This window comes from Panthera tigris, chromosome A1 (genome assembly GCF_018350195.1).
Source record: "Panthera tigris isolate Pti1 chromosome A1, P.tigris_Pti1_mat1.1, whole genome shotgun sequence".
Taxonomy (NCBI): domain Eukaryota; kingdom Metazoa; phylum Chordata; class Mammalia; order Carnivora; family Felidae; genus Panthera; species Panthera tigris.
In genome coordinates, this window is record NC_056660.1 from 83,698,065 (window position 1) to 83,709,935 (window position 11,871).

At 40.2% G+C, this 11,871-nt stretch overlaps 1 protein-coding gene across 1 annotated transcript; it reads left to right on the plus strand.

The window, feature by feature from the left end:
* The first annotated feature begins 10,667 nt into the window (after positions 1-10,667).
* Positions 10,668-11,603, plus strand: LOC102961154 (olfactory receptor 2T1-like). The gene has a single exon (XM_007092961.2). The coding sequence runs from the start codon at positions 10,725-10,727 to the stop codon at positions 11,601-11,603; it is 879 nt and encodes a 292-aa protein (XP_007093023.2). The 5' UTR covers positions 10,668-10,724.
* Positions 11,604-11,871: the final 268 nt, after the last annotated feature.

An 11,871-nucleotide genomic window follows, 5' to 3' on the forward strand; every position in this document is an offset into this window, starting at 1 on the left:
AAAAGTAAACCATAAAACTTGTGCTATGTGAGGGACAGTATGACCAGTCTGACTCCTCACACAATGGAGTCGAGCCAATCAGGAATGGACAACCCAGCACCTAGGGCTATCCAGCCAGTAAGGGTAGAACCTGAGAAAGAACAAGGGGTAAGGAGGTCTGACCATAACCTTATAAAGCAAGGACCTTTTACTATAGTCTTCAAGCATTCACTTTTGAATGTCCCCTCTCTGTAAAGAGAGCTTTCCTACTATTCTTCCTTTCTGATCTTATACTCTAATAAACTTCTGCCTGCTGCTCATTCTGTGTCCACCTCTTCATTGTCAAAGTGGTGAGACTATGAACCCCAGGGGCTAGAGGTAAAAAATCCTGCAACACTTTCATTCAATGGACACTCAGGTTGTTTTCATATGTTTGCTATTGTGAAGAACACAGAGTGCAAGCATCTGTTCAAGATCCTAACTTCAATTCCTTTGCATAAATACCTAAAAATGGTATTGCTGGGTCATAGGAGCTGGGAGTATGAATGGAGAGATGGGGCACAAGATTTTGGTTATTCATGATTAATAAATTCTGGAGTTCTAATGTGTAACATGGTCACTATAGATAACAATCCTGTTACCTGGCTAATTAGCTTGATTGTGGTGATTATTTCACAATGTACACATATATCAAATAATCAAGTTGTGCACCTTAAATAATATAATAAATTTTGAAAAGACTGTGGCTGGACATAACAGCCAAAGGAGACTCTGGAATGCACCAAAACAGCCCCCTCTTAAGGTAGGTTGGGTTTCCACGTGCAGAGAACTGAATCATATGATTTTGTGGTATATTGTCTCATGATTCCTCCCAGACTAGAACAACTCAAAGATATAGTCCACAACTCCCACAATATAAGCCCACTCTTGGAGATAGTAGTAAGCATTGTTGGATAAAAAAAAAAAAAAAAGAGTAGGATCACATATGAAAAACAGAGATACCATGTGAAAAGCAACAAACAGACTTCCCTGATTTAGTTGTAGACTAGTCTTAAACATAAGTCATGTACATGTAGGTTATTCAGTGGGATTATTCAGTGGATAGAGAGCAGCATGCATGAAGCCTGTTAATCACTGTTATCTCACTTATAGTTCCTTTGATCTTGGGTTACATCATGATGATGGAGACTGAGAATAGCTGAGGCTGAGGATAGAAGAACCACAATAAAGTAGAAAGAAATATGAGGGAATAGAGAAAACATACCAATGAAAAGCTGACTTCATGATCTTAGCTATGGTGATGCCCACAGCACTTTAAATATGAAGGGAAGTTTGACAATGAGGCAGACAAAAAGATCATGAACTTTTGGAAAATAAACTCATATTATTTCATTTCCCACTCAAAATTCATGGTGATATCAGTGTGCATAGATACAACAGTTGCTGGTTGTACTTTTTCTGTGTTTTAAACAATAAATGAGAACCTATCTCTGAATAGTATAAAATATATTACAAAATACGGTCCACATCCAATATCTCATTACCTGATTACTTCATTTTTTTCTTTAGTCAACTGTACATCAGAGAGTCAACTGTTTACTGCTGCCAGTTGAATATGCACAGATTACAAAGACTATTGTGCTCTCACAGTTTATAATTTTAATTAATACAACAACAAAGTAAAGTGAATATTATTATTCCATATTGTTATCTCTACTGTTAGAACAATACAGCAGTGGTCAGAAAATCACAGAAAATAACCTGACAAGGCCTATGCTTGATGAAGAAAAAAGATTCTTTATCTATGGTCCTTAGCTTACACACTCTCCAGGACTATTTGAGCACTTGGAACCTTGGTACAGGTAAGACCTCAATATATAAATGATAAAAAAAGAAACACAATAGTTGCTATTAGATCTCTTAGGATCAAAAGTAGAATGTTCCATAAGTAACTTCCATCTTTAAGAGTCAGAAGATCAATAATGCATCAGGACATGATAAGTGGTAAATAAGTATGTTTTGAATGAGTAAAAGCAAGAATGAATAAATAAAAATTCCTCAGCAACAATATAGGTTTAGGTCTGGTTCAAAAATAAAGTTGTCAGATTTGGGAGCCTTTACTGAACATAAACTCAGTGCTCCTGAGCAAGATGCTTTTCTTTTGAAGTCTCAATTTTTATGTCTGCAAAATGGAATAATAATATTCACCGTACTTTGTTGTTGTATTAATTGAAATTGTAAATTCTGAGAGCACAACAGTCTCTATAATCTGTGCATATTCAATTGATGTACAATCTGATGTACAATTGCCAAAAGAACAAACTGAAGTAATCAGGGAATGAGATATTGTATGTGGACCATATTTTGTAATATATTTTATACTATTCAGAGATAGGTTCTCATTTATTGTTTACAGCACAGATATCTGATGATTTTTTTGAGAAATAAACCAATTTCATTGTTTTCACTCAACTAAATCCAAAATGTCAATTCATTAGGCTTGTGTAGACACAAACACCAAACAGTCATGTTGTGGGGGTCTGTGCATATTAACATGACCTAAATTCCCACATATATATCTAGGGCTAGCAGAGTGCACATAGTACATGCTGACCACATGGTAGACCATGGAGGTCACAGGCTTCACTATGACACAGACTTGGGATCACACCCCAAGATGATCTTCAACACTAAGCTGGTTAACCTTCTGAACTTCTATTTTTTATGTGTAAAATAATGATTTAGTATCTCTTTTATTATATAAGGATAAAATGAGATAATGTGTTAAGTGTTTAATGCAAAATGAGAGATAAAAAAATATTAGTTTGATTCCCACTCTGATTACTCTTAGAATTGAGGAATAAAAACCTATTGCCATAGGACACAAAATAACTATAACTAAAATCAACTTCAGTAGATATTTTGAAGGAAGGGAAGACAGTAGGGAAGGAGGGAGAAAGAAGGGAAGGAAGCAAGGAAGGAAGGGAGGAAGGAAGAGAGGAATGAAGGAAGGAAGGGAGGAAGGAAGGATGCTTCTCCACATCTCTAACTGCTGACTGGGGAGCAGTTTTCCCTAGACACAGAGATGACGTTATGTTGATCTAACCAATGATATCTAAGGCCTCTCACAAATACCCTTTGTATATAAGGCTTTGAAATAATAGTGTGGGGACCCTGGAGCTCCTGCAGACATAGCATTATGGCTGAGGAAGTATTCATGTGTTTTTCCATAGAAGCCATCATTTGTCCAGAAACCAAGAACTTTATCTCAGACCTTGATACTTGTGCTTATTTGGAATTCTTTTCAGTCTATATCATGTCTCCTTTTTGAAGCCATTTAATTGCCTACACAATTTCCTAAGAAATATTTAGGAGCCCACAAGGAGAGAATCACTGGTTCTCAGTTTTGGGAAACATCCTGTCCCACTTCAGGGCCTCAAGTGTCCACACAGGTAAGGAGCTTGTTCCCCTATTTGTAAAGAATATCAAAGAATGAAGAGCCACAATCTTCATCAATCAGCTATTTTAGAAGAAAACAAACCTTCTCTGCTAGGACATCCTTCCTGTAACCCATCTCATTTTATATTCATTAATCATAGGGACTTTGTTAAAGTGCTAGTGGGGGAGAACTAAGAAGTGTGGTTAATTGCTCTTCACCTTCTTTTCTCTTGATCGTATATAAGAAGTTTCTTTAAATGTTTCCCTCTAGATTTTATTTGAGCAGAGTGTATAAATTACTTGGATTGTAGTTAAAGTAGGTCTACTAACTGGCATTTCTACAATTAATTAGTTGAGTTACACTGGCATTTGGTGGCCAGTTGCACAGCACTGTTGAAAAGGTGGGATTTCAGAGAACTATAAGAATGTTGTCAAAACAAAATGACATGGCACAACCAGTAGTAGCTTCTGGTCAGACTGAATTTGAACCCTTCAGTCTTGTATTTGTTATCTCTGAATCTTGGCTTTTTACTCTGTAAAATGAAGATAATAATACCTAGAACACATGCATTTAGCACACTGAACACAATCCTGGCACATAGTAAAATAGTGGGTAGAAATATTAAAGCCATTTGTATATCTAGATGAAATCCCAATGCTGTGTTAAGCGGTGGAACAAAGACATTTTTACCTCTCCCCAACCACTCCTCCCTGGCCTGTTTTAACAGCTGACAAAACTGCTCACAGGTCAGTCACTCTCATTGTCTCCCTTGCACTGAGTCCATATTTTAGCCATGAACATCAAACAAGTCTGCAGAACTTTGGAAGTTTCATCAATAAAATAGTCCAATAGCAAGAAACCACAGAGTGGCAGTTTTTCCTTCATAGAGTCTGAGCCACATCCAGGAGCCACCACCACCCCTGTGTTATAAAAGAAAAACACCCGCCAGTGCTTCTGTGTATGTCTTGCAAATCTAAATACTCATCAGAAGAATTGACTGTGCCAAGTTTGTCCATTGTTTAGGAAACACCTGACCATGTCTGTTTGGCTCCTATAAAACCAAGCTTAAGATTGTTTTAATGCTCTAAATAAACGTGAATTTTCACTACATCAAAAGCTCCTCCTTTAGTCAATTGTATGAGCTTTGGCCTTTCCCTTCACTTCTATCATGAGTCTTGTTCATTCACTTAATCATTCAACAACCTCATGCAGCTGCCACAATATGCACTATTCATCTTACTGCTCCATGGGGTACAGAATAAAAATACCCTCAGGTAACATAAATTTAGGCCATAATTGCCTAGGAAGCCAACACAGTTAAGGAGCAAACTTTTCCAATCTTGGCACTATGGATGTTTTGGGCTGGTTAATTTTCTGTTTGGGGGCTATCCTGTGCACTATAGGATGTCTAGAAGTATTCCTGGCTTCTCCCCACTATATGCCATCCCTACTTCTGAGTTGTGACAACCAAAAATGTCTTCAGCCACTGACAAATATCCCATGGGTGAGGGGGAAATCACTCTGGTCGAGAACCTCTGTGCTACAGAATAGTGGTTCTCAAACTTGAGCAAACATTGGACCAATTGGAGGTCTTGTTAAAATAGAGTTCTGAGCCACCACCCAGAGTTTCTGATTTGATAGGTCTGTGTGAGGCCTGAGAATTTGCATTTTGAAGAGGTGGCTGATCCACTTTTCTCTAAGGAGACCTAGGTGTTAGCCATTGGCATATTTGTTATTCCTCTGCCTGTGAAATCCTTATTCAATGGTTTCCAGATTTGTCTGATTAGAATCACCTGGAAACCTTTTAAACCTTCCAAAGACCTAGCCATAACCCAGACCAATTAAATCACTAATTCAGAAGATGGGGCACATACATCAATATTTTTGAAGCTCCTTAGATAATTCCGATGTGCAGATTTGGGGACCAAATATAAATGCCATTACCTCATCTGTGATTTGAAGTTTTGGGGCTAAGTAGCTTATGGCTGCAGCTCACCCTAATTATTGTAACTGTGGCTAAGTCACGCTGTAGAAAACAGGACTCTAGGGGGAAATGAGAAGCTATTAGGGGTGCCTTGTTGAATGGAGATGGATTATGGCCTCAGATTTCACAGCTTTCTATATGGACTCCCCAAGGGTCTGTTTCAGTTTCTGAGCCACAAGCTCGAGCCCAGGAAGGACATGAAGAAGGAGAAAAGTCAATAAGAGACTGAGCCTTCTAATGGAGACTGCACATTGGGACAATGTGAGGTGAGTGAGAGAAAGATGAGAGGTCGAGAGATAGGGAAGTAATTTAAAAACTTCACCCCCATTTATGCAGCCCCACAATTGGCAACGGGCAATTCCACAACTTGTCTTCTGTCAAATTTTCCAGCATTTAAAATCTCTGACAATCTGAAAGTTGTTTGATTTTTGTTTTTGTTTTTCAACACTATCTTTCTCCATAAATGAGAGGTTTTAAATTGTAAAAATCATTGTGTGCTCTACTTTAAAAGAAAAAAAGTGGGTGACTGGGTGGTTCAGTTGGTGAAGCATCTGACTTCAGCTCAGGTCATGATCTCACAGTTTGTAAGTTCGAGCCCCATGTTGGGCTCTGTGCTAACCGCTCAGAGCCTGGAGCCTGTATTGCCCTCTCCCTCTCTACCTCTCCCCAGCTTGTTCTCGCTCTCTCTCTCTCCAAAATAAATAAATAAACTTTTTTTTAAAAAAAAGCAGTTAAACTGTAGGGGAATAGAAAAAAAAACATACCAGTAAGAAAAGTCATAGGGAGAGAGAATGAAGACTAGGTCTAGATATACCCAACAACACAAAATGTGTTGTTTACATTGAAGATTTCTTTTTTGTTCATTCTAGTGGTTTTCCTATGCCTACTGGGTACTAGTTCACATCTAAGTAAGCTAGAGGTGGCAGGAATAGAAAAACATATCCTCTTCCTCCTGAGAATAGTCTAAAAGAAAAGGAACCATCCTAAAAATTTATTCTGAGACACACATGTGCACACACATGCACTTTATACACTGCAATGCAGATGGGTATGTGTGTTAATATTGAAAAAACTGCCATGAAAAGAAAAATCAATAATGTCAGAACAAAGAATAATTTCTAAGAATAATTGCTTATGCACAGCTCCACAAAGTGGGTGTTAAATTCAATTGGCCATACCAAAAGACAGCCATAGAGGTAATAGTGTGTATGTGGGCAATCACACATCCGGGACCATATGAGCTGACTTCTGTGGAGAAATATACTCTGTGGCCAGAGTCCTTAGTCACAAGTAATACCCAGTGTAGGTGGAGAGATCCAGTGTTCATGGGAGGAGCTCTTCCCATCACAACAAACACAACCCCTTCCAAGGTTTCTGAGAACAAAATCTGTGGAAGGGAAATTTCCAAGCAAGATGCATTAGGAGTTCTTTGCAGGTGGGTACAATTATTGATTATATGATTATTTTGCAGAATTAATTTGCTTAAGTGAGGAAGAGAACTGTTCTAACATTTACTGAATACCTATCATGCAAAAGGCATAACCTCAACATTTTTCTTATTCAATACTCATAACAATCCTGAGAAGTGAGTATCATGACTCCATTTTATATAGAGAGATAAGCAGCAGCTCAGGGCTATAAAAGTGGTAAGAGTTGTGTTGTTAATAGCAGGTGACAAACAGCATATTTTTCCTGCCTGACTGTTCTGCAAGCACTCTACCTGTATTAACCATTATTACTCCCAACAGATCCAACAATTTTGAGACAAGGAACCTGAAGCTGAGTAGTCTAAGTTGCAGAGCTGGTGGAGCTGGGTCTTGAACCCAAGCAACCTGACTCCAGAGACTAGGTCCTTACTCACAATGGCTTAAACTTGGTGAAATCTGCAAAGAACATTCAGCTGACTCTGGGTCAAATTATTACAGATTCTGAACATGTGAGTTCCTATTGTGAGTTCCTTTTGCTTTTGTGGGGAAGAAAGGAGGAAAAGAAAGGTAACTGATAATAGAGCTCTAGGGAACAGGTCTTCAATCAGGGGTAATTTTCCCCAGCAGGGAATATTTGGCAGTCTGCAGACATTTTGTTTGTTTGTTTGTCACAACTGTAGGGAAGGCTATTGGCACCTAATGGGAGAGTTCAGAGATGCTGCTAAATGTACTGCAGTTTACAGGGTAGCCTTTCATAGCAAAAAATTATCCACAATAAAATGTCCATTATGCCAGGCTTGAGAAAGCCTTCTCTAGAACAGTTAGGAGGATTTTGGATCTTGCCTGGAAGTTCAAAAATTTGTTGATCGAGGCTCATGCTGCTTATGGATAAAATTGGGATGATGGCTTAGGTTTCCTCCACCTATAAAATCTCATGGTTATGAGACTTTTGAGATACCAAACAACACAAAGTTTGCCTACAAGGTGACAAAACAGGGAAAACATGAGAAAATTCTCTTCAGAGGAATGTTTTCAAATGCACCTGGAATCTTGCTTTATGTCAGGTTGTGGTTATGATTGCCATTAAGAAGGTAATCTACAGTTTGCAAAAGGAGGGGGCATGCCACATCATACAGGGCCACAGGGGGAAGGAAGCATCAGGGTTGGTAAGGAGGCAGAATTAGTGAGCGGAAAACATAGGTAAAAGTTTTACTGTAATTTTTGTGGGAAGGACTGGGTCAGGCACAGCTGAGCACATTTAGGATTGAGTAGTTTGAATAATTTTAGTTGGCTTTGAGCTATGAGGTTGTCACTAGTTGTCTGGAACCTGTCCCTGGGGTGATTACAGCAGAGGGATAGTGTCCCACACTGATAAAGAGAGGCAGATGGGGGGGGGGTATGTACTCAGGATTTGTTGGTTTTAACACCGAAGACATTAATTCTTGTAAGTTGTTCACTATGTCTATGAATTAGCAAATCTGAGAGGGGCAGTCCCTTGCAGGGTCTGCAAGGCCTCAAGATGTCAGAGCATTATAAATATAGAAAACATATGCAGTATATTATATCTTCACTAAAAGCTCATGTTGAATGTTTAGGTTTAACACTGTTAACTTCTTGTGCTCAGCTCTGGAGACAAGCTTTGGGATGGGCCCTGCTATAGTCTGAACACATTTGATTCATTTCTAAGGAATCTGTATGTGTGGCATGAGCATCCTGGAAACAGTGATGTTTAAGGCCCTATGCATAGCAAGAAATTCCAGGATGAGCACTGCGGAAAACCTTTTCCTGGCAAAGCTTACTGAGATCTACCTGTGTGAGACCTAGGAAAAAACCTGGATTCTAAGCTCCTATATACTTTCAACAAAAAGTTATACTTTCATCCCAAAAGTTCCAGGCACTGGATCTCAGCTCAGATCACATATCAGACTAGCCTGGGAGCCTTAAGAAGCAGAGATGCTCAGGGATCACTGCCAAGAATTAGATTCAGGGAAACAGTAAACAGATGACCAAAAGATTGCAAAGCTCTGCTGGTGATTTTAAAGGATATGCAGATTAGGGCCACAGTCTATCACATCTCTGACATGTTGTACCTCCAAAACACTTTGCTGCCCCTCCAGTCCTTTCCCAGTGACCCAATGGTATCAGCCAGTCCCAACATTCTCTCATATTCTCAACTCATTATAGAATTCTGGGAAGTTCATTTTATTTATCTTTCATTTAAGTCATTTGTTATCATACACAAGCCCAAAAATATAAGCTAGAATTCAAAACATTCCCTAGGATTTTGGGTACTGGAACCAAGAAAGGCAACAGGCCATGAAGTCTCAGGGATTTTGACTAGTGGGAAGTTCTCTGCCAGCTGTCTTACCATGGAATGTGTGGTCTGAGTTTGTCCCTCATCCACATCTTCTAAAACTGCCTTTGACTGACTTCTTTCTCATCATAGCTTAATTTGACATTCACAGAGATTGACTTTACTTGAAGAAAAGTAATTTGATAAGGGAGAATTTTAAGGGCCTCTGATACTTCCAAAAGCAACTATTGAAACTGGTTTACCTACTCCTATTATGAAGTTCACAGATTTATAATGAGTCCCATTCTCTATCAAACAAGTTAATAAACTTCTTCACATGAGATAACAGTACGGGGATGAGGACAATGGACTTCCAGAAATCTACTTAAGAGCAATTCCTACATCTGAGCACAAAGGGCATGTTTAGGACTCCTGGGAGTCAAGGTGACAAGGGAAAGATGCCATGGCACAACTTCGCTAGCTGATAAAATGCACCTGTCAGCCATAGCAAAAAATCTCACCTATTTCTAAGAAAAATTCATCACATGGATCCTCATGTAAATAAGAATTTTGAAATATATAATTCATATATTTGTAGATCTAGTTCTTAGATTAGGCATGAAAGTAAAGGTTTTATTTTTAATTTTTTTTTCTTGTGTGCATATTTACTCATTTGTGTATTATTAGAAATATTGCTAAGTATGTATATTTCACAAAACATGGGCGTTCTAATTTTTTTCATGTTTATTTATTTTTTATAGAGAGCAGGGGATGGGGCAAACAGGGGAGAGAGAGAGAGAGAGAGAGAGAGAGAGAGAGAGAATCCTAAGCAGGCTCCACACTGTCAGTACAGAGCCCAATACCAAGCTTTAAACCATGAGATCATGACCTGAGCCAAGTTCAAAAGTTAGATGTTTAACTGACTGAGCCACCCAGATGCCCTAAAACATGGAGTGTTCTAATGTATTGTGGTTCTTTTTCTGGCTTTTTACGATGGAAACTTTGATCATCAGTTTTTAGTCTTTCCTCTTTTTTAACACATACATTTTACATTACAAGTTCTCCTCTCAAGGCGCCTGGGTGACTCAGTCAGTTAAACATCTGACTTTTGCTCATATCATGACACACAGTTCCATGGGTTCAAGCCCTGCTCAGGCTCTCTGCTGACAGCTCAGAACCTGGAGCCTACTTTGGATTCTGTGTCTCCCTCTCTCTTTGCCCCTCCTCTGCTTGCATTCTGTCTCTCTCAAAAATAAATAAACACTAAAAAAAATGGGAAAAAAGTCTCATCTAAGCACTGCTTTGGCTGCATGACATGTTTTTTATAGTACTTTTTCACCATGAAATAATGCCAAACCTACAAAAACTTTAAAAAATTTTAGGAAGAACTCCCACAGCCCCTCTGTCAGCTCACTTAATTGTCGCTGTCTGCTGTTTTCATCCATCACCCCACTCTCTGACTCAGAGTGGATACTTTACAGCCCATGATGAGTTGGTTTACTTCTTCCCCACAGCGAGGCTTGGCAAGAGGCAGGCAGAGAGCCCTGGAACCAGTCCTCCACCGGCGGCTTTGTCCTCACAAGCCTTTTTAATGACAGCCCAATGCACCTGTTCCTCTTCAGCATGGTTGTGGTAGTCTACACACTTGCCATGGCTGGCAACACTGCCATGGTTTTCCTGATCTGGGCAGATGCCCGGCTCCACACACCCATGTATTTCCTCCTCAGCCAGCTGTCTTTTCTGGACATCTTCTTCACCTCAGTCACCATCCCCAAGATGATAGCAGGCTTCCTCTTTGGCTGGACTAGCATCTCATTTGTGGGCTGTGGGGCACAAATGTTTTTCTTCATGTTCTTTGGGGCCACAGAGTGCCTCCTGCTGGCCCTCATGGCCTATGACCGTTATGTGGCCATCTGCAACCCTCTGCGCTACCCATCACTCATGAGTCACCAGACCTGTCTGCTCATGGTGGCTGCCTCCTGGCTGGGAGGGTCTCTCAATGCCTCCATCCAGACTGCACTGACCCTGCAGTTCCCCTATTGTGGCTCGAGGAAGATTGCACACTTTTTCTGCGAGGTGCCTTCACTGCTGAGGCTGGTTTGTGCTGACACAGCCTCCTATGAGCACGTTCTTTTTGTGACAGGTGTGGTAGTCCTTCTGCTGCCCATTGCCTTTATCACTATGTCCTATGCCCTCATCTTGGCAGCAGTGCTTGGGATGCACTCTGTGGAGGGGCGTCGGAAGGCCCTAGCCACCTGCTCCTCCCACTTAACAGTTGTCAACCTTTTCTATGGACCCCTCGTCTATACCTATATGTTACCTGCATCCTACCACTCTCCTGGCCAGGATGATGTAGTGTCCATCTTCTATACAGTCCTCACACCCATGCTGAATCCTGTCATCTACAGTCTCAGGAACAAGGAAGTGACAGGAGCAATGAAGAATGTCATAGGGAAGTGTGGGATGGGTAAGATTGCTTAACACTCAGGAGAGGGGGCCTTCCACCTCTAGGACATCTCTGTGGCTTCAGGAGCCCATTCTAGGATTTCCTCCTGAGAAGAGAAGTGGAGTCCCAAATCCACATAAATGGAAGTGAAAAGGCAACCCCTTATTCCCCTCCATCCACTGCCTTTCTCTTCAAAGAGTTGCCCATATTGTCAGTGTCCACTTTTCACTCCCCTACCTCACCTCAACAAACTCCAGTCTGGTTTCTGTTCCAGCCATCCTTTGTCCAAAGGGCAATATTTCA

Excerpts from the sequence above, each read along its gene's own strand:
- LOC102961154 (XM_007092961.2), top strand. The coding sequence starts at position 10,725 with ATGCACCTGTTCCTCTTCAGCATGGTTGTGGTAGTCTACACACTTGCC.